Below are 23,603 nucleotides of genomic sequence, written 5' to 3'. Positions count from 1 at the left end.
ACATGAGTTTGTTCCCACATCTGAACAGATATGGAGTAATTTTGCATTACATCACTTACTCACCAGTAGTTCTTCTGCAGTGAATGGGTGCCGTCAGAATAACATTCAAATAAGATAAAACCTCCATACTAATATAATCCACACAACTCCAGTTCACTCTAGCAAATTCACTAAGGAAAGCTTGCAGAATCAGAATCATGTTTGCGTATAATGAAACTTTATTTATATACTTTGAAATTATATAAATAAAATTGTAGCCTACTTTCTCTCATGCATTTCACTTTCTGGTACTCGTTCTTTAAAGCTGCTTGCTAAGTTTTCGGGTCTGTCTCTCACGGGCTTCGTAGGCATGCTTTGTATCCAGTAGCTCGTCTAGCATCCTTCTGAGGTGGGCCATGTCCAGCTGTGTGGTCTCACAGTGCTCCCGCAGGCTCTGGGTCTCCTCGTGCAGCTCCACTGAGGCTGCAGCCAGCTCCGCGCTGCGCTCCTTGCACTGGATTTGTAGTCGAGCAGCATCCGCCAACATGGACTCCACACTGGACACCACCGAATCAGTCTGTGCCTTTGCTATCTCAGTCATCATCTGGCAGAGGGAAAAAGAGGTGAGCATGGTCATGAGTAAAGACGGTAAGTAAGGTGAGAAGTAAAGGAAGATGCAAGTAAGGGAGGATTAAACTTTCTGATGGATTTTTCCTGATGTCTTTTGAAAAATGCAATAATAATGTGTCTTCTTTTGAACACATAAGATATTTTGAAGAATGTGGATAACCAGTTGTTGGTAGCCATTGACTTTCATATAGTTTGCTATTGAAGTCAAATTGCAATGGAAGTCATTGGCTACCATATAAACTGTTTGGCTACCATAAAACAAGTTCTTCCGAATTCTTTGTATGTGTGTGTTTTCAACAGAAGAAACTTATTCAGGTTTGGATCAAGAGGAAGGGGAGTAAACGATGACAATTTGTTTGTGTGTGTGTGTGTGTGTGTGTGTACTATCCCTTTAAGATAATATAAACTTTGACGACTCTAAAATACAGGTCTAAGTTATAGCTATACATTTTGTAAAGTCATTTTTAAATATATATTCGCCAGAGTACTCCTAAATGTCGACCAAAAATACAGATGACTCGTCTTACAAGAGTTGTGTGTATTTATTCATTTTGTGGATCCAATATTTTCTACACTTACAACCGACGGAAACTCAGGAGCTGTGTCCCAAAGTATAGATGATGTATATACAGTGCTTGACAGGGGCTGTCATTAAACGCATACTAGCAGACATCACTCAAGCATTTACACTCGGCCAAAGTGAAAATGTGTCAATCATCATCCGTCGTAACGCCTCGTTATACAGCAGCGGTTATCGGTTTGATCCGACGGGCTTGAAGCGGCATCAAGCGGCTTACAGAGGCTTACCGAGCCTCTCTCAATCTCATCTTCAAATGGCTAACATTGTTAAAACACTAGACCCTATAAAAACAACAACAGCAGGTAAAGTCGTAACAATTACAGTGATTTAATGACAACTCAGCACCCAAAACAAACTTTACAGCTCAAAAACGCAAATTACTTTCCACACTGATCTGATACCAGACTCACCAGATTGTTCCCTCAGTCTTGGTCGTGTAGTTTTTCTGCTTGCTGTGCGTCTGACGCGATTCAGAGTGACTGTTAAATCCGAGATTTTCTCTAACGTGTGTGGCTTAAATCTACTTCACCTCAAATTAAATACGACAGGATTAAGAGCGAGACAGGGACAGACTGAGACTGGGACAGACATTTTCATAACAAGAGTCTACTTACAATTGTTTACCATTTTTAATGTAAATAGACTGGACTAAAAGAGAAAAGTTCTTACAAGTGAGTAAATTAATTTTAAACAGACCTATTAAGAAACTTGTAACACCAGCACTGGCCGCATGGCGGTATGATAGAACCGTTGTGTCCAACATCATATCCGGTGTTGATGAGTTCTTGGATAATCAAAGCCGAGGATTCGTTTTCACCATAGACATATAAATACCTAGACGCCTCATTGGCCGCTCGACCGCACGTCAACGTCGCCGCCATATTGGAGCGGGCACCTCTCATAACTCTCACATCAGGACAGAAGAAAACATACCTGACTCATCTGCAGCTTGGGTATCTACAAACCGTCACACGATAATAAAAACCGATCTCGGGGTGTTATCTTTCATAGGTAAGACTCAACCGTTATTTCTTACCGTTGTTTTTCGGTCATTTTTAACATTATGTTGACAGCTTAATTAACCACTAGTGTCAAAGTTTAAATGAATTCTTATTTACGTTTATATCATAAACTAAATGGTGTTATAAGCACAATATGTACAGTGAGCAATTTGACTGTCTAGATTAGTGATGGAGCTAAAGCATCACTACCGTTAACGTTACTTATTTACAAAGATTAAGTGGTAACACTTTAGAATCATGGTCCATTAATGTTAGTTAATTCATTAATTAACATGAACAATCAATGAACAGTACATTTATTACTGTATTTATTCATCTTTGTTAATGTTAGTTAATGAAAATACAGTTATTCATTGTTAGTTCATGCTAATTCAGAGTGCATTAACTAATGTTAAAAAGCACAACTTTTGATTTAAATAATGCATTAGTAAATGTGGAAATTAACATCAACTAAGATTAATAAATGCTGTAGAAGTATTGTTCTTGCTTAGATCATGTTAACTAAAGTAGTTAACTAACATTAACTAATGGACCATTATTCTAAAGTGTTACCGATTAAATTTATCATCACTTAATTTTAAGGATTTCATAGCTTTTCATAAAACTGTGAACTGATTCTATGTATTTTATTATTATTTTCTCTTCCCTTTTAGCCAGTTGCAAACAGGACAAGGAAAGCTGAGGAAAGCTGTTCTCTGCATTTACAAGAGACAAGACTCTACCTCCACAGATTAGTGTTGTGTTTGTACTAAACACAGAGCAGCCCTGAATGAATTCCTGCTCATATTCCACCCCCCCCCCCCTCTGTTTCTCTCTGTAAAGATAATTTTTACAACAATATAATTTAATATAAATAATATAATTACCTTATTAAATGTTTCTGTAGTTTTTGGCAAATATTTGGAGGTGGATGTGCACACTGGTGGTGTTTGAGGAGATTCATCCTTCTATGTAAAGTGCTTTGAGTGCCCAGAAAAGCGCTATATAAATGTAAGGAATTATTAGTTATTAATAATTAAATATAACTAGTTTCCTCAGTCGATCACAATACTATAGACTGCATTTAAAAAGCTTTGCACAGGCTGTTTAATGCTGATCATGTACTGCGTGTGTCTTTACACAAAAACTACATTATGTAAATAGCCTAGAAATGAAAAACACAGGAACTCATAGTGAGTCCAGCTGCAATATCATTAATGAAATCATTGTGATGTTTTTATAATGATTATTAATTTTGATTAATATAAAACATTTTGAGGGGAGCATCTCATATTCTGGTCTGTGATAAACATAACTATACTTTGAGATTTTGTTGTACAAGGTAAACCTCACACACTCACACCCAAACATTCATATGTGTTAAAATACATGGAAAAATAAACCACTGTTTCAAAATGTGTGTGTTTTCTGCAGGAGTGTGTGTAATGTGCATTATAGAACAAAATGTCAAGCATCGTCAAGTCTTTTACATTATTTGACTCATTAATTGAATAAAATAGAAAATCTTGAGGGAAGCGGCGGATAATTAATCTTTATTTGTCAGGTTTTGTCTTCACAACTAAACCACTCTATTCCAAGAGAAAGACAGAACTGAAAACTGAAATAAAATGTGTTTCTTGAGGATTTCTCAGAGGATTTTTTATTTTATATATATATATATATATATAATGTGTGTGTGTGTACATGTATATATTATACTTAAGGAGCTCATTAATTAAACACAATTTGGAACTCATGTCCACAATGTTTTGTGTTCTGTCATTAGTTGTGTCTTAATTTGTTTAATAATTATTACACAAATAGTATTTTAAAATTACATTTCACAATTATTTATTTTACTCTATAATTAACTATTAATTTATTCTTCATTTTGTCTATTCTGTATTATTCCACCCTTGATATTACATATTCTTCTTGCTATTATTAATCTATTGTTGTTCTGTTATTTATTATGGTATTATTCATATTATACATATAATTTGTGCTATTATAAATCTATTATATCACGTATGTTATTGTACTCACTTTTCATATTATTCACTTTACTTCAAGTTGTACTACATATACTTTTTAATATAACATATCACTTTTACTATATTTCTACTGTGCACTGTATCAGTGCATATTTTAATTTTCACTGGATTCATAAAGCCTCATCAGGTACATGTGTTATTATTTGTTGTGGAGTTCATCTGTAGGCTATAGAGTGCTATCAAATGAAAAGCAGACTACAAGTTTGACACTTTTTGATTTGTATGTACATGTTTTATTCAATTTTCTCAGTAATAGCAAATTATTCGTGTTTAAAGATGTATTATTTCGATTTTTCCCAGTATTTCAAAGGGAATGAGCTGTGTTTTGACCTGAGACACAAGAAAGAAAAAAAATGTTGGGATTGAACACAGAGAAAGCAATAAAACAACTACATTTAATTGAATGTACATTCAAATTACATTGCATGCATATGTCACAGTTATACTAAATTAACATTAGAATTGTAAACCGAAAATAATCAACGAAATCAACAAGTGAGACAAATGTGAGCTTTCACAATTCCTTACGAAAATTAATAATTTTCCAAACCTAACTAAATAACTGGAGGCAAAGTTTTTTTTAACTGCACGTAGATCACAAACATGAAATCGGTTGATAAATGTGAACGTTATCGTGTTTTTATTTAGAAAAAACCGCAGCTCCCCGTTTACTTCCATGTATTTTTAAGGCAGTCTTGCCCTCACTAACATGGCGGACGCGTTGACGTATCGCAGCAACGGCTCAGAGCGACCAATGAGGCGTCTAGTTATTTATATGTCTATGGTTTTCACCACTGCTGTTGTTCCAGGTATGTTGACCTCTTGACCTCCATGTAACCTTAACACGTTCTTTATGAAGAACTTTAAAACAAGACACTTAATCAGTGACAGGGAAGCAGCTCTACACAACCTGTAGACATGTCCAGATAGCATAATAATATTACTATTTGTGGGAAACACTGCAATGTAAAGGTCAAATGGATTTGACTTGATCTTCCATTTACAGTTTGATGAAAGAAGTATCTTTTTTATTTGATCAGACTGTCAGATTACATTTGTAACACACCAAGTTACTAAATAATCCCCTATATAGTGCACGATGTGCCATTCACTGTACAGAAAATAATAACTCTGTGAACAAGTGATCGATTTTAGCTGCAAGTTCAATGTGTATTTAAAGTGTACGGGACGTTTCGGATTCTAGAAAGCTTTTTACTAGACAGAAAATCTGATGAGAAGCTGAAGTGCAGGGTGATGTCATTAAAATCGTTGATTCATATTGGCGAAAAGTGAGAGACTGTAAGATTTAAATACTTGTATCTTTTAAATGAAAAATTTCTCATTGTTTTTGAACACACTAGCTTATAAAGTTATATTTGTTTATGGCAAACATATTTATATTACTGTAAAAGCCAAAGAACTTCAATTATGATTTCATGGGGACTTTACATTTATAAAATGATAAGTGCACCCCAAGTCAAAAACAATGTCAAGGCACAAATAAGATTTCAAATATAGCAGTTTATTATGTACCATCAGTATTATGTTTATCATGATCGTCATGATCTTTATATTCAGCTTTCCCTCCAACACACACACACACACACACACACTCAAACAACCTTTCATAACTCAAAGCAAAAATCACTATGAAAAGATTTCAGGCAAACCTGTTTGAGGCATAACAGCATTATTTTGCTTGGTAACAATCTAGTAATTTTTGGGAGGGACAACTATTAAGCTATTTATTTCAACTGACCAAATTAAATGTACTGTACATTTCAATGAATTTGGCTATGTTGGAAATGGTCTTGTTACAAAAAGTAAAGTATTGGTTTAATTTTGATGCTACTTTTAATATTAAAGGGTTCTTAAGTTTCATCTGTCTGGGGAAAAAAATGCAAACTTGCATTTCCTTGAAAACACACACACAGAACATACAGACAGACAGACAGACATACAGACACTCCAAACATACAGACAGTTGATCTCAAAAACCACCTGGACCATCTGCAATTTAAAAGTAAATCTAAAAAAACTCTCATCCATCTAAGCTCCAGAAGACAGTTGTGCATCCAGTTGAACAATTACAGTTTCTAGAAATTCAAGAATCTGGAAATCAAGAATTCTGGGAGTCCAGGTTTCCACCATCTTGGTATCAACAACAGGTGAATGGATAAAACGCACTGCACAGTCAAATACAGATAACATACTTTACATTCTTATTGCGATTTAATTAGACACCACATCACTGTTAGATCAACATTCACGTTGTGACAGAACATTTTGACATTATTGCAAAAACATGTTCTTTTCCTTAAAGTGTTTTTAAATTATTTGCAGTACAGTTGCAACATTTATGTTACCTGCTAAAGGATAAATGAGAGCGTATCTGCATGCTCTAGGCTTATGGTGGGAAGAAGAGTGTGTATTTGGACTCCAATGTGTATTTGCAGATTATATTTAAAGATTGACAGCATAACACAGGCAGGAAAATTTGCATTTGTACACATTTTCCAATTATTAAACACATTCACGTGTATGCTGCAGTGAACTCACTACTACGTCACACAAGGATCCACATTTACCAGAAGATGGATGTATTTTGGCACACTAAGCAGTCTCATCTATGATTGGCCTATTTATTCACATGAACCTTCAGCCAATCAAAGCTGAATGAAAACAGCTACAATGGAGGGCAACATGCTGTATCATTATTTTTGTCTGTGTGGTGCTCTTCTGTGTCAAGCTCTTCATGAGGCAAATTGGTGATATGATGCTGTACAAATAAACAATTACTGACAAACAATAAATAGAAAGTGAACACAAAGTGATTACAGCACCTCACAGAAGCAGGATTTAGTTTAGTGCTGTAGTTTCAGCTTAGTTAGTTTTTTTTTTATAAGCGAACCAAAACATATTACTGGGTCTTGCAAGCCTGCAGAAAGAAAATATTCTCAATAAAGCTGCAAGAAAACAGCTTAATATGATTATAATCTTTGCAATATTAATAGTATCCATTAGTTCTACCAAAAATCCATTAAAAAAAAACAGTAGATTCAGTGAGGGAATTTTGAAAGAAAAAACAACAATGAAATGTCTCAAGAAGTTGAATCACAACATTTTGTGCAAATTTATGAGGTTTTTAACTTTTTTTCTTGTTTTTCCTTTATTTTTAAAAAACAAAACTTTTTTGACTTGTGGGACACAGCTCTATGTTAGCTATGTGTATAGATTAACATTCCTCCTGATGAACTGAACTGTTCTCTTCATTATCTTTGGAAGACTTTCCAATGGTCTTGTCTTTCAACAGCATGCCTTTTGGTGCATTTTGCTCCATAACCAGAGGAGGTGCAGTTTATTCAATGTTCTTCTTTTCTTCCGCATTCCCCTTCATTTTTACAAACACTCACTTCCTGTTTCTTTATTGCATAGATAAGTTTATATTAACATCAATTATTGTTTGGTCAATTTGTTCCGTCTTAAACCGAACAAACTGACCATTCTCCAAAATGCTGTCTTAAAAACTTTACTGCCAATCCCACTTAGCAGTTATTTTTTATTTATTTTTTAAATGCTAGATATTATGGTAAAACATTGTTGCCAGGCCACTTATAATATTAGCATGAGGTACCTGGAGTTGAAATAGGCATATTTTCCTTCTCTAATCTCTAACCAAATACTTATTGATTCATCTCTATTAAAAACTGGTGTGTCTCTTTTCAGTTTCCTGTGGCCACCATTCACGTTGGTTTTTGAACTTTTTTTTTTTTTTTTTACTCATTCATATGCATGCATAATTTTAAATGTAAAAACTCACAGTGTATGTATATCTCTTGTTCTTTCATATAGTGTATTCTGCAAAGTTTGTCTGAATTAGCAACAGTGACCAAGGGGAACTAGCTCAACTGACAAATTACTTCACATTCTATTTGGCCATTTCTCTTTTTTCTTGCATCCTCAATGCAATTTTTTATGAGGGGTCTTCAGGAAATGTCCTCACCTGAATGGCAACTCTCCTCTCCATGCACAATCAACACCGGGAAGAAAAAGGCATCCTGATATGTAGGAGGTCCATCTCCCTCCCTGTTTTCATCTTCTTCTGCATCCTCCTGTTGTTCTCTTTCCTCCCCGTCTCTCTCAACTCCTTCTTCTCTTTCCACCACATTTGGCACCTCCTCATCCTCATCAACCTCTCCCCCCAGCACTCTTCTGCTCTCTTCATCTTGTCTGGTTCCCAAACCTAAGAAACCAGCTCCCCCACTTGCCTCTTCTCCTCTTGTCGCAAGTCCTCCACTGACACTTCGGGAGTGGAAGAGGGATGATGGCCGAGGAGCTTGGAGTCGTCCTAATGAGAACCCACTCCTGCTCAGAACGAGCCGACCTGGTCCTCCAGGACCAACTCCTGATCCACTAGCTCTCATCCCACCCATGGTTCCACTCAGCAGGGCTGCAGTCGGGCCTCTCAGCCGGGATGGCAGGGAAGCACTGCTTGTGGTGCGGCGGCAACGAGGACAATTCTGGAGCAAGTACGCCGAAGCAAAGGCCACTGGAAGAGTTGGGCCACCCACTGTTGAGTTAGTCCCTTGCCCAACTGGAGGAGTGTTGGTACCTTGGTTACCCCCTGAACCAGGATCCATCAACAGAGCCTCAGAGTAGCTTGGCACCATCTGCTGGTTGCAGCGAATGTGCCACTCCAGCTCTGTCATGTCCACCGTATTGACACGTGAAATGGCAGGATAGCTCGATCCAGTCCCAGATCCAGGTCCGTTTCCACTCTCGTTGCCTCCACCATTCTCAGTTACGTCACCCCTACTGTTATCATCAGCCTCACCAAACAATTTCTCTACATGGTAGTGCACATATGCAGTACGATACTCTGCTACAACCCGAAATGGCCAGGACAGAAGCAGGACTGAGGCCAGCCAGAAAATTTTACACCTGGCATACCAGGGCTGTCTGGATGAGTCTGGGAAAGCAAGGATGTGCTCACGGAAGTCCACATTCTTCAAATGCATTCCCTCCCGTGCCTCCATGTAATCATCAAGTCCTTCGTTTTCACCAAAAAATCGTGCACGCTGGGTGAGGTAGGCAGCCTCCGCTCGGGCACTGGCGAAACTAAAGCATTTGGTGAAGCGCAGCCGTACTGCTGGGTAATCCATTAGGCCTCTTAGCTCCTTTGAAACATCTTTGACGCCATACCTCGCATAGTCAAACTCTAAACTTGCAGCATGCGTGTTTACACGCTCATGATACACTTGCGTAGTGGTATAGGCATCCCCGTTGCGGTAGCGCGTTACCTGTCTTGTTCGTCGCACATAGTGATAACTGATGGCCTTCCACCAAATGCACGGTGTTGCTTGCTGCAGCCTCTGTACACGCTCATACACCTCCGCAACCTCTGCTTGAGCCAACATGGCTGTCTTGGAGTAGCAGTGCCAGCATTCCACCAGGTAGACCACATACAGCATGGCCAAGAAAGCGAGAGGAATATAAATGTAGCCGCTGGAACAGGGACTATACAGATCCACTTCTAGGGGGATATAGACATTGGAGATTGCTGAGGTCGTAGAGGGGTCTCCAGGCTCCACAACGGCAGCCTCTGGCTCTGTCGGAGCTAGCACTGGAACTTTGCACAGCTTGCACCAGGCCAATGTACCAAAACACCCAAACATGAGCAGAGTGAGGAGAAGGCACTTCCAGTTAGACTCTCGACACAGAGAGACAGCCAAGGACTGCTTCACTGGACGCTGCTGCAGAGGGGTAAGGACAAAGAGAATATGTCAAAGCCAGCATGTGGACAATAGGTTATCATAATAAAGATATATTTAGGATTGAATATTGCCTGGAGAAAAATAGATCCCATATTTGCAAATTACTCATTTGGTTAAATTACCCAACACTCATGTCCTGGCCTGAAGTAAATTACATGTACATTAGGTTACAATATATAGACTTAATTACTTTATACGAGCCATGAGATTCCAGACAAGTACATTTTACTGCAATTGCCAGAAAAGGTGTGCTAACCCCTTGATAAGAAGCTATTTGAGAAACGGTCTGCTTTTTTATTTTGGAATAATATTTTTTTAGCCTAATGGATCTTATTATGCAAATTCTTATTACCAACTGTATTCTGAATTTGTACGCAATTTTTAGTCTATAAACAATAGTGTTGGTTGCAATGAATAAGTTCATCTCGGTTACGTATGTAACCTTGGTTCCCTGAATAGGGAACGAGATGCTGCGGTGACGTCACCACGTATGGGAACACCTTCGGTGTGACGAATGTCTGAAGCCCTATACCATCCCGCCAATCTTATTGGCCAAATAGCGCGTGGCACCGCCCAGCATGCGTAAGCATATATATACCTGGTGCCGCGCGCCATTTACCTCAGATTTCATGACGAAGAAGAAAGCTATCAAGGTACGGCACGGCCAGAACCGCAGCATCTCATTCCCTATTCAGGGAACCAAGGTTACATACGTAACCGAGATGTTCCCTTTCATAGGTCACTTCGATGCTGCGGTGACGTCACCACGTATGGGAACGCTATACCATCACGCCTGACGTACCTGATAGCTTGGATCCAAGGAAGCATCTGGTCAAGCGGAGAGAACCCGGGAGCCAGGAGCCACCCTCACATCCAGACTGTAAGACCTGATTAAAGTGCTCGGTGAGGACCAGCCTGCCGCAGCACAGATATCATCCATAGAAGATCCACTGAGAAAGGCTTGAGAAGAAGCCACTGCTCTCGTGGAATGACCTTTTACTCCTAAGGGCGAAGCGAGCCCGCGCGCCTCATAGGCCAAGGAAATAGCCTGCACCAGCCAACGGGACATGCGCTGTTTCGTAACTGCATGGCCTTATTCTTATGTCCAAAACAGACAAACAGCTGGTCAGACTCACGCCATGGGGCAGTACGATCCACATAAGTCTTTAACGCTCTCACAGGGCAAAGACTTAGATCCCCAGACTCCGCCGCAGCAGGAGAAAAAGCCTCCAGGACCACCTGCTGAAAGCGAAAGGGATAGATGCGACCTAGGGACATAATTAGGCCTTGGTCGCAACAACACTTCCACAGAGTCTGTGCTATAAAAGTCAGGATTTATCCGGAACAATTCCAAGGGCTCAAACAGATGCCCTGATAAACCATGCAACACAATGGAAAAACCCATGAAGGGACCCGCACGGGGCGGAAAGGCCTCAGCCGTCGCGCACCCTGTATGAACGAGAAACAGTGGATGACGGCCCTCGTCATCAACAATCTGGTCTGAGGGGAATCTCCCATTGAGAGCCCGCTAACAGATTGATCAGATCCACAAACCACGGCTGTGTGTGTGCCACCGCGGAGCCACCAGCAGCAGCTGTTCCACCCTGTCCACCCGTATTCTGCATAATACCGCCGAAATCAGACAGATTGGGGGAAAAACGCATACAAACTGGTCCTGGTCCAGTTGTGGGCTAATGCATCCAAGCCCAGGGGTGCTGGAGGGCATAGGGAGAACCAAAGCGGGTAATGCGTAGTCGTGTTTGACGCAAACAATTCCACTTCGCTTCCCCGAAAATCTGCCATAGGAGACTCACCGTTTGGGGGTGCAATCCCCACTCCGCTTGCTCCAGAGTCTGCCTGGATAGCAAATTCGCTCCAAAGTCCAACGTCCGGGGACATGAACAGCTCGGATCGATAGAATTTAGTTCTGAAAACAAAGAACATGTTTCGCCAGCCTGCACAGGGGGCGAGAGAATAATCCTCTCTGATGATTCAGGTATGACACAACCGCTGTGTTGTCTGATCTGAGCAGCACATGACGGTCGATCAGCAGATTCGAGAAATACTGGAGAGCCAGAAAAACAGCCAGTAATTTCAACCTGTTTATGTGCCAACTCCCTTGACAAACAGCTCCCCAGTCGTTCAAAGACGCATCCGTCGTGACAGTCTCTCGGGAAGCGCAAATCCCCAGCCGGACTCCGGTCAGGAGAATTCAGTCAGGAGAATTCGGTTGACATACATATTTTTAGCGACATCACACATCGCCGTGTCACCGGAATCGTCCGATGCGGAGACAACGGGGTGAAACATTCCATACGTAAGCCCAGGCTGTTAAATGATTCAGCACAAGATCCCCATGAGAGTGTGCTTGAGTCTGCGATTGCGCTAAACACCAGCTAATCGCCTAAAATAGTTCAAACACGAACGCCCTGGGGCCGCAACGGGGCCAGAGATCCATCCATGCACTTTGAGAAATACTGATACGCTTTGCTCTCTAAAGCGAATCTGAGGAACTTCCTGAGTGCAATATTCAGATGGTGTAAATCCAGAATGGGTCGTAATCCGTCAGTGGTTTTTTTTTTTTTTACCACAAAATGACGGCTGTAAAAAACCCCGCCTCCATCTGAGAGGGGTGTACTTCCTCTATAGCCCCTTTGCTCAGCAGAGTTGACATCTCCTGTCGCAGCACCGCTATTTCCATCGGCTTCGCCACCGTGGAAAGAATTCTGCGGAAAGGAGGCGGGCCTTATTGAAACTGAATGGTGTATCCATGACAAATCGTGCGTAAGACCCATAGAGAAATGTCGGGCAAGCGTTCACACACGGCCGAGACCATACTAGCGGTCTCAAAATTTCCGCTTCCTGCAACGCTGTCATACATGTTAAAATATCCGGGCACGAAAAGCTCGTGGCGTTCGTGCACAGGGGAAGTGTATGTATAAGAGCCGTTGCGTCTCGTTGTGTATAATCCTGAAACGTGTCCACGGCAGGAATTAGGCCAACAGATTGAACATCGGGCTTTGCCGCTAGCGAAAAATGGCGGCTGTGCGAGCCGTCATAAATGGGTCGTCTGTGCAGGACCCTTGAATCGCCCCTCGAATTCTGAAAGCTGGATTGCGCAGAGTGTCTGAGGGAACGTTTGGCATTACAGCTCAATCCAATGCTGCTCGAAGCACCGTTTGCTGCGAGGCAAACAATGTAGAATGTGGGGACTGCAGTGAGAGGGTTAGATGTGCATAGCAATCCAACAGCACTCTCTGGTGGAGGGCACAGTCCCTGGCAAGCATTAAGGAAAACGCATGCGTCAAACTCGCTGCGTTTCGTTGTGTATAATCCTGAAGCATATCCACGGCAGGATTTAATCCAACAAGATAAACATTGGGCCACGCTGCTAGCGAGAACGCGGCAGTTGTGTGAGCCGTCATACACTGGCCATCTTTGCCAGCCTCCGCGCCGTCCCTCAAACTCTGAAGGCTGGATTGTGCAGAGTGTTTGAGGGGGCGCGCGAATGAGAGCTCAGTTCAATGACGCTCGAGGTGCCTTTGCTGCGAGACAGTCAATGTTAGAGAACATGAAGGAAAACGCATGCATCAAACTCGCTGCGTTTCGTTGTGTATAATCCTGAAGCGTATCCACGGCAGGATTTAATCCAACAAGATAAACATTGGGCCACGCTGCTAGCGAGAACGCAGCAGTTGTGTGAACCGTCATACGCTGGCCATCTTTGCCAGCCTCCGCGCCGTCCCTCAAACTCTGAAGACTGGATTGTGCAGAGTGTTTGAGGGGGCGCGCGAATGAGAGCTCAGTTCAATGACGCTCGAGGTGCCTTTGCTGCGAGACAGTCAATGTTAGAGAACATGAAGGAAAACGCATGCATCAAACTCGCTGCGTTTCGTTGTGTATAATCCTGAAGCGTATCCACGGCAGGATTTAATCCAACAAGATAAACATTGGGCCACGCTGCTAGCGAGAACGCGGCAGCTGTGCGAGCCGTCATACACTGGCCATCTTTGCCAGCCTCCGCGCCGTCCCTCAAACTCTGAAGGCTGGATTGTGCAGTGTTTGAGGGGGCGCGCGAATGATAGCTCCGTTCAATGACGCTCGAGGTGCCTTTGCTGCGAGACAGTCAATGTTAGAGAACATGAAGGAAACGCATGCATCAAACTCGCTGCGTTTCGTTGTGTATAATCCTGAAGCGTATCCACGGCAGGATTTAATCCAACAAGATAAACATCGGGCCACGCTGCTAGCGAGAACGCGGCGGCTGTGTGAACCGTCATACGCTGGCCATCTTTGCCAGCCTCCGCGCCGTCCCTCAAACTCTGAAGACTGGATTGTGCAGAGTGTCTGAGGGGGCGCGCGAATGATAGCTCAGTTAAATGACGCTCGAGGAGCCTTTGCTGCGAGACAGTCAAATGTTAGAGTGTGGAAACTGCAGTGAGAGGCTTAGATGTGCATTAGCAGTCCAACAGCGCTCTCTGGAGGCGGGCACAGTCCTAAGCAAACATGAAGGAAAAACGCATGCGTCACATTCGCTGCGTTTCGTTATGTATAATCCTGAAGCGTATCCACGGCAGGATTTAATCCAACAAGATAAACATCGGGCCACGCCGCTAGCGAGAACGCGGCGGCTGTGTGAACCGTCATACGCTGGCCATCTTTGCCAGCCTCCGCGCCGTCCCTCAAACTCTGAAGACTGGATTGTGCAGTGTCTAAGGGGGCGCGCGAATTATAGCTCAGTTCAATGACGCTCGAGGTGCCCTTGCTGCGAGATAGTCAAAGTTAGAGTATGGGGACTGCAGTGAGAGGGTAGATGTGCATTAGCAGTCTAACAGCACTCTCAGTGAAGGGCATAGTCCCTGGCATATTAACATGAAGAAAAGCGTGTGCGTCAAACTCGCTGCGTTTCGTTGTATATAATCCTGAAGCGTATCCACGGCAGGATTCAATCCAACAAGATAACATCGGGCCAAGCCGCTAGCGAAAACGCGGCGGCTGTGTGAGCCGTAATCCACCATTTGAAGAGCAAAATTGTTGATTAACGCGCTCGAGTGGGGGAGAGCGAGCACATGGAACTCCAGTGCATCACTGTATTCATAGTCAAGCCGCACATATCGCCCCTAACCAACACCTCGTGCGGGGCCTCGGCGACCGCAGAAGCGAAACGGTGGGGGTTAGACGCGAGGCGACTTAAGAAATACACTCCAGAGCGCGGATACTTCCTAATGGCGTTAGTGCACAGGGGAAGTGTATGCATATTTTACTGTAGCCATAGGCTATCAAGGAGAGAACCTGTAGAGAGGCTGCAACGAACCTCTCATAAGTGCCTCCTCGTGATAACCCATCATACGGCTCCTACCTTTCGTTGACTCATCGCGTCCGCGGAGAGGAGTATACTGCTCGTAGATGATCGCTGAGAACGCGAGATAATAGGGCACAGAAGATTCGCTTCGTACTGAAGGAATGAAATCTGAGGTAAATGGCGCGCGGCACCAGGTATATATATGCTTACGCATGCTGGGCGGTGCCACGCGCTATTTGGCCAATAAGATTGGCGGGATGGTATAGGGCTTCAGACATTCGTCACACCGAAGGTGTTCCCATACGTGGTGACGTCACCACAGCATCGAAGTGACCTATGAAAGGGAACTCTCGTGAATTCAAAAAGATCTGCCATGACAGAGAATCCTTTACAGTTTGATGTCACAGGACTATGAAAAAGAATGAAAGAATGAGGAATGCTAAATGCTGCTTTCTATGTGTATAAGATGTCAACTGGGATGCAAGTGAAGTTTTCTGAAAATTAAAAAAAAAAATCGTATCACAGTTAATCTTGTCCATGACATTAAAAAAATAAAACTGCACATTCTAGATTTGAAATTGTCTTGAACACTCTGCATAATGATCTCCTCTCTTCCATAAAGCCATATCCCCTTTTCTTGCAGTCTTTTTCTATTAACAAAACCACACATTCAAAACTTAACATTGGAGTGTAAGTAGCATGAGGATTATAGCCTTTGAATGACTGGTGTAGCTATCTGAATCTTAAGATTCTGAATTTGCAGTTTGGTTAACTGAAAATGACTGAAAGAACATGGACTATGCAAGAGTGAGGAACATAACACAAAGAAAGACATTGATACATCTTTACAGTCAAAGAGATAAGTATGTTGGCAGGTAGAGTGATATGTCAAAGACAGATACTCTGTCAGCATCCTTCACTTGTCTTTCATTATCCTTAAAAAGCCTGTACAGAAATAGCACACTATCCTTTGTAGCCTATTACTGCTGCCATCCAAATTCATTTAAAACAGCATTTCTGATATGATTCACATCTTTCTTCATTTCAAGCTGTCTCCATTTCTATTGATCTTCATGTAACGAGAGACAGGAGGTTAACTCAGCACCAGTGAATAAATATAGAAGAGAGAGAGAGAGAGGAAAATGCTGTAGTTTGTTAATATAGATGGCCTGGAGGTCAGTGCTGACTCTGGTCTTGAGCTTTGTCTCAGATTTGTTGACCTAACCAAAGTCATTATCTGCCTTGAAATAACACAGACCTCCTCTGATCAGATACTGTACCAGTGAGAGGACATCTATCAGATGGAAGAGCATGATAAATGTTAAAGGGAAAGAGCCAAGTACAGTGGCAGACAAAATGTGAAAGAAAGGAAGAGACATTGCCAAGAAGGCTTGTAGTAAAATAACAGCCCCAAGGGAAAAGCTCTGCCAAGACCTGAGGGAAAAAACCAACATATTACCCTTTGTGGAGAATATGTATTACTGTATGATACACCATTGCATTACTTAAACTGTGTTCTATAGGTTACACACTTTTTTTTTAGTAACATGTTCTGATTAATAAACTAAGATGACAAAAAAAATAAAATTTAATGCATCTGTTATTACCATGCCTTTCTTATAGTACCTTATAATACCATTCAATCTTATGTTATGTGAACATGGCAATCATTCTGTATGACAATATTAGCATATGATACTGTGGCGGGGGAGGCGTGGTTCAGTGAGGTCTGCGACGGGAGAGCGAGTGAAGAGATGAGCGGTGGTAAGTGGTTCAAGTGAGAAACAAGTAACAACCTGGTTCTCGTTATAGTGATTGGCGTGGGGAAGCGCTATTTAAGCCGCCCGAGAGAGGGAGAGACCTGAGGACTCGGGGAAGGACGCAGCAGCAGCGCTGAGAGTGAAACCTTAGTGGTGAGTGAATGCGTTCGTGAATGTTTATGCGCATGTGGCGCTACTTTGTTTTCTGTTTTATTTCCTTTTTGAAATAATAAAATCTTCCTCGAGCCTCAGTACGCCGACCCTGGTCTCCTTCCTTCACACACACAGAAAACGTGAGCCTGATTACACTGGTGCCGAAACCCGGGAAGGAAGGAGAAACACACCATGCAGACCCCGTCAGACCCATCGGGTTCGCCATTTGCGGACATCATCACGTCGCTCGCGGGCCTGCATCAGGAGCAACATCAAGCCCTGCTGGACCTGCGGGCCGACCACGACCGCCGATTCCAGGCCATGATGCAGGCCCAGCAGGAGGACCGCGAGCTGTTCCGGAGCTTGCTGGACAGGGGGGTTCGGGCGAGCCCGGCTTCCCCTAGTGCCACCCCCGCGGCACACATGCCTCTGACAAAGATGGGACCCACGGATGATCCGGAGACATTTCTGGATCTGTTCGAGAAGACGGCCGAGGCATGTGGGTGGCCATTGGACAGCTGGCCGGTCCGCATCATCCCGCTGCTGTCGGGGGAGGCCCAGAAAGCGGCGCAACAACTGCCCGTCCCGAACCTCCTGGTGTATGCCGATCTGAGACGAGCCATACTCCAGAGGGTCGGCCTTAGCCCCGAACAGCACCGTCAGCGCTTCCAGTCGCTGGATCTGACCGAAGCAGGCCGGCCCTTTGTCTTGGCCCAGCAGCTACGGGACTCGTGCCGCAAATGGCTGTTGGCCGGAGGAAGCGACGCCGAGGACATCGTCAACAAGGTGGTACTGGAACAGTTTATCTCCCGCCTGCCGAAGAAGACCGCCCAGTGGGTCCAGTGCCCAGTGGGTCTGGCCATCCAGCTGGCGGAGGATCAGCTGGCGGCGTGTTCCGGGGTCGGCGGACCCCTTCCATCTGTCTCTCTCTCTCTCTTCCCCTACCTCACTCTCTTCCCCTTCCCCAAAACCCGTTCCTTTCCCCAGGACCCGGTTCGCGGGGCCGCCGAGGGCCGCACCACGCTGGAGGACGGGGCCAGAGACGGGGCCCGGGTCGCGGGGTCCGGCCAGGGGACTGTGCTCCCCGCGCTGGGAAGGGGGCGAGGAACCTCCTGTTGCTTCAGGTTGTAACCAGACCTCCATTCATCAAAGCCTGATACAATCGGGGGCATTGGATATGGGCCACATGGTTAAAGTGAGGTGTGTGCACGGGGATATCGTGGAGTACCCCGTAAAGGCCATAGCTATCAAATTTAGGGGTCAAAAGCATTATGTAGAGGTGGCCGTTAGTCCGCGCCTCCGGCACCAGCTAATTTTGGGGACCAATTGGCAAGGATTCAAACAATTACTGGGGTGTTTGACCGTGGGTGCCTCTGGGAATAAGAATCGGCAGGACAGGGGAGCGTGCGCTCAGGTGGGAGAATCTGTGCCAGGACCCAGTGGGACGGTCCCAGGGGAACTGAGCGGCTTGGCGAGGCTGAACCTTTCCAGTTGCGATGACTTTCCCCTGGAACAATCCCAGGATGAAACCCTCAAACATGCGTTTGAACAGGTCTGGGCCATCGATGGTCAGGTCCTCCACCCTGACCGTGCGCTCTCTTATCCGTATTTTGCCATTATTAAAGACCGGTTGTATCGAGTGACCCACGACGCTCAAACAAAGGAGGATACAACCCAGTTGTTAGTACCTCGGAGCCGTCGGGAAATGCTTTTCCAGGCGGCACATTGTAATCATATGGCAGGGCATTTGGGAATGACAGCAACACTAAATCGCCTAATGACCTGTTTTTTTTGGCCGGGCATTCACAAGAACATGGGCAGATGGTGCGCGTCGTGTCGTGAATGTCAGTTGGTAAACCCACCGCGTTTATGTCACGCACGTTACGCGAATTGTACGAATTATTGGGCATTAAAGCGGTACGTACCAGCGTCTATCACCCACACTGGAGCGGCTCTCTATGGAGAATTTGCTTCAGGCCCAGGACAGACAGAGCCAGTCGTATAACAGGGGAACTAAGCTACGAGAATTTGCACCGGGAGATAAAGTGCTCGTGTTACTGCCCACCTCTAGCTCCAAAATCACCTCTCGCCCTCGCAGCTCACTGACATCGGGCGGTTGCAGTCCGAATTTGCCGATGTGTTTTCGCCTCTACCGGGTCGTACTAATCTGATTCTGCACCATATTGAGACAGAGCCGGGCGTGGTGGTTCGCAGCCAGCCGTATAGATTACCTGAACACAAAAAAAAGGTTTCAGTTCAGGCTGAATTAGTAGCTATTAGTAGCTAATTGGTAGCTATGCTAGGGATGGGAGTAATCGAGGAGTCCCACAGTGATTGGGCGAGCCCGATAGTTTTGGTGCCTAAAACGGACGGCTCGGTGCACTTTTGTGTGGACTACCGCAGGGTGAACGCAGTGTCAAAATTTGATGCTTATCCAATGCCGCGGATTGACGAGTTGCTCGATCGGTTAGGCATGGCTCTCAGACTGACGCGTCGGACAACGCGCCCCTCCAGTGGCTCCACCACATGAAGGATACCAACGCGCGAATCACTCGTTGGTATCTGGCTCTGCAGCCGTTTAAGTTCAAGATGATTCACAGGCCGGGGGGCGCAGATGGCTGTGGCCGACTTCCTCTTCAGGAATGGCGGGGGTATGTGGCGGGGGAGGCGTGGTTCAGCGAGGTCTGTGACGGGAGAGTGAGTGAAGAGATGAGCGGTGGTAAGTGGTTCAAGTGAGAAACAAGTAACACCTGGTTCTCGTTATAGTGATTGGCGTGGGGAAGCGCTATTTAAGCCACCCGAGGATCGGCAGAGAGGGAGAGACCTGAGGACTCAGGGAAGGACGCAGCAGCAGCGCTGAGAGTGAAACCTTAGTGGCGAGTGAACGCGTTCGTGAATGTTTATGCGCATGTGGCACGACTTTGTTTTCTGTTTTATTTCCTCTTTGAAATAATAAAATCTTCCTTGAGCCTCAGTACGCCGACCCTGGTCTCCTTCCTTCACACACACAGAAAATGTGAACCTGATTACAGATACCAATCAATGTACTACTGCAATATTTTTTTGCAATTAAATTTTGTGTCAATATGACCTCTTTATCCAAGAGAAAAGAGAGCCAGTCTGAGGACAAATAAATCTAGAGAAATTACAAACTGAAAGCAAGAGGTAAAACACATGGTTAACAGGAAATATACTGCACCACGTTCACTGTGGAGAGACATATTATTATACTGATCTATATACCACCAAAACAATTATGAGACTGAAGTACTGGAAAGAGTTCAGCTTGACCATGTCATATGGCAAGCTGTTTATATGGCTTATGATATTTATCAACTAGTTATTATTTTATGTTGCAGCAGAGATCTGTATTTTGTTCAGTTTCACTAGTAACTCTTCATAATATTCAATAAAATATGTATGCTTTAACAGTCACTAATGCTTATTCATTACATATTAATTTTATTTTTAATTAAATAATTATTATTAATAACTTATTTTGGTATTAGTACTTTTTTAGTAACCGTAACTTTGGTTAAAAGTTTGTTCTAGTATTTTTAGTAGCAACTGAATAGACACTGCTATTTATTTATTAGACAGTACTGTATTTCTATTGCTGCTTAACACTTTGAGCTGTACGGTCCCACATATGGGATTTAGATCATTTTACACATATTTATGAATCGGAATATCAGATTGTTCATGACATGGTATGCAGGTTTATGAATATTTTAAATAAAAAAAGGAAACACAATATAAAAGCGATCCATCTGTCATATAGTGCTATTGTAGACATGGTGTGTCAAGTGACAAGCCTGACGCGTCGACAGGAAACTGTAAGGGGAACGTTCTAAAATAACGGTCACCTTAAAAAAAAACTCACTCTGGGGCAACCGCTAGAATATTTTAAACTCACCACTGAAAAAGTTAATCTAATTTGTTATTTTTTTATTTTTATTAATTTATAAATAAGCCATTCTGACTAGTCATGACTAATGTAAACATTTATAGGTAAACTGTAACAAGATAAGAAATGTTGCTAGTAGCAAATGGGATAGATTTGTCTTATGAAGGTCTAATTATCTAAAAAGTACCAGGCTAGTTAAACACAAATAAACATGGAATAAGAACTAATATCAAATGAATATCGGTGAAACTGAAAATTATGTAACTGTATTCATTACTGGATTGTTATACTAATTATTTTTTTTTAAAACGGCTTGCCATACATGTCGTGACAGTCTTCCAATGTACAACATTAATGATGATTGTACTATAAAATACCAGCTAACCTGTCTATGTAAACACAAAACACAATTTATTTAGGATTTGGTAGAATCTACGAGCCCTCGTCTCACCTCTTCCCTCTCAGCTCGGTTCAGAATGGGCTCCTCTCCATCTGCCGTCGCCTCCTGCATCTTTCCCCCGTCCCTCCAGCACCACAGAGACACCTCGGGGATGGCTTCAGGATGTGGCGGCCCACGTCCGGGTCTTCCCCTGCGGGTAAGTCACCCCATCCGCCGCTGCTCCCGATACGGTTGGTAAAGAGCGGCAGCCCGGGCGAAGTTGCATGAACCACGCCACATTACCCACCCGCACTCTGCGTCTCCTTCTTGCCCTTCACACATCAGGTGCATGCATATATTCTCAAGTAGTCTCTCGGATCTGACCATTTCACCATCAGCTTCATCACCTTCACTGTGTCGGTTATGAGGTTGTTGTTATGACTGCATGTCCAGAAACATGGACGATGGGAAGAGAATACATCGAGTATTTTTTAACGCACGCGCCTGTCTGAATACTGGATGCAGGCAGCAAAACGTTAAAACACATTTCCACTAAAGCAACCAGACTCAATCCAAGGCGCTCTTGTTTGTTGATAAGCATATGGAAGGCTGTTTTAACATTTAAAAGCTAGACTGGATATGTGTTGCAGATATCTTTATTTCAGTTTTGCCTCGTCAAAAAGAACATTTCAGATATCCGCAACTACGTTCTTCCTATCCATAATTGTAATTTCAGGTATCCACAAAGACTTTCTTCCTAGGACAAATTACATCACTTTTGCCATTCATTTGTATGGGGTTTATCAATACAGATATCTAATTCAGTTGCAGATATCCACTTTGTGAATTACGGATATCTGTAACTGAATTGTAGATAACTGTAATTCCAGTTTGAGATATCTACAATTTGATTCTGATTAGTCATAACTCCAGTTCAAGATCTTTAACCCTTTGACACGTACGATCACACCGGTGTGATCAGTCTTGGCTGGTCCCTGGAGCGTACGATCACACCGGTGTGATTAGAACGTTCAGTAAATCACGTGATCAACTGCTAAATTCAAAATTTCAAACTTTAGCTTTCACTGCTTTCCCGCTTTGACTGGCACTGAGCCAGAGACAGACTGCTCAGCTACAATTATCACAACTGTTCAGTGTATTTTAATGTTTATTTTATGTTTCATTCACTTTAAATTACACTACACAATAACAGAAATACAGGTTGTTATTGCACACTCATATTTATAACAGTAAAAGAACATTTTAAACATGTAATATTAATATTTATTCAAGTCAAACACATACCTTGTAGATAACAGCTGTTTCACACCGCAAGTGTCAGCAACGCGTGAACAGCGGGTATTTTTTCAGACGTGCGTGCATGTTAATCAATGAGTGCATTCACTCCAGGAGCAGCGTGTGAGCGTCAAGCAGGAGCGTCGCGTGAGATGCAGTGAAGCGGGGGTTACAGTCATTTATTCCGGGAAACATGGATGATCTTGCATGTTGTAAATCCAGCAGGCTCTAAGTCCAACTCTCCATCAGCGTTGTAAACAAATAATGGCGGCGCCAATAGCCCGTCACGTGATAACTTACCGATCAACAAACATGATGTTTTTTTTCACCAAGTATTAATACCACATTAGGAGTTAACTTAAATATATTTAACGATGTTAATAACTACAAGTTTGTAAATATTTTGTATAAAAAATAAAAATATTTTAACTGTCATGGATTGCAGTCTTTTTTTCCCGCTGATAACTGAAGTAAAGCTGACGTCACCGTTACCTCACAATCGCCTTTGTTGTAATTTAAAGACACAACTTTAATCCAGCTCACCAACATAAGAGAAAATGACAGATAATACATTTAAAAGAAGAAAACTGACAAATGAGGAAATTGAGGACATTTTTTTTAATTCTGATGAGGAGATTTTTGACAGCGAGGCAGAGAGTGACAGTGATGAGGATCTTCCCCCAAATCTTGAAGCTCTGGACAACTTTGAAGATGAAGAGATGACACCAGTTCCTAATGAGGCAGAAGAGATAACGTTAAACTCGTTGTGGAAGGCAACCAACCTTTTT

At 43.0% G+C, this 23,603-nt stretch overlaps 1 protein-coding gene across 5 annotated transcripts; it reads right to left on the bottom strand.

Moving 5' to 3' along the window:
* Positions 1 to 293: 293 nt before the first annotated feature.
* Positions 294 to 22,112, bottom strand: LOC132102871 (transmembrane protein 151B). Of its 5 annotated transcripts, none has more exons than XR_009423303.1 (3): positions 1,886 to 1,924; positions 1,600 to 1,718; positions 294 to 583 (listed from the first exon to the last, which is right to left on the bottom strand). XR_009423303.1 is itself a non-coding variant. In XM_059507578.1 (3 exons), exons 1-3 carry the CDS (start codon positions 21,649 to 21,651, stop codon positions 573 to 575), a joined length of 1,821 nt encoding a protein of 606 aa, XP_059363561.1. In that variant the 5' UTR covers positions 21,652 to 22,112; the 3' UTR covers positions 294 to 572. The 5 variants fall into 5 exon arrangements, 2 of the variants coding, with proteins under 2 accessions (XP_059363561.1, XP_059363553.1); XR_009423302.1 differs by having other exon boundaries at positions 1,814 to 1,890; XM_059507578.1 differs by lacking the exons at positions 1,600 to 1,718; positions 1,886 to 1,924 and adding exons at positions 8,248 to 9,997; positions 21,592 to 22,112.
* Positions 22,113 to 23,603: the final 1,491 nt, after the last annotated feature.

The sequence above is a fragment of the Carassius carassius genome, chromosome 2 (assembly GCF_963082965.1).
Source record: "Carassius carassius chromosome 2, fCarCar2.1, whole genome shotgun sequence".
NCBI lineage: Eukaryota > Metazoa > Chordata > Actinopteri > Cypriniformes > Cyprinidae > Carassius > Carassius carassius.
Note: the sequence above shows the minus strand (reverse complement) of the source record. Positions and strands in the feature narration are given on the sequence as shown.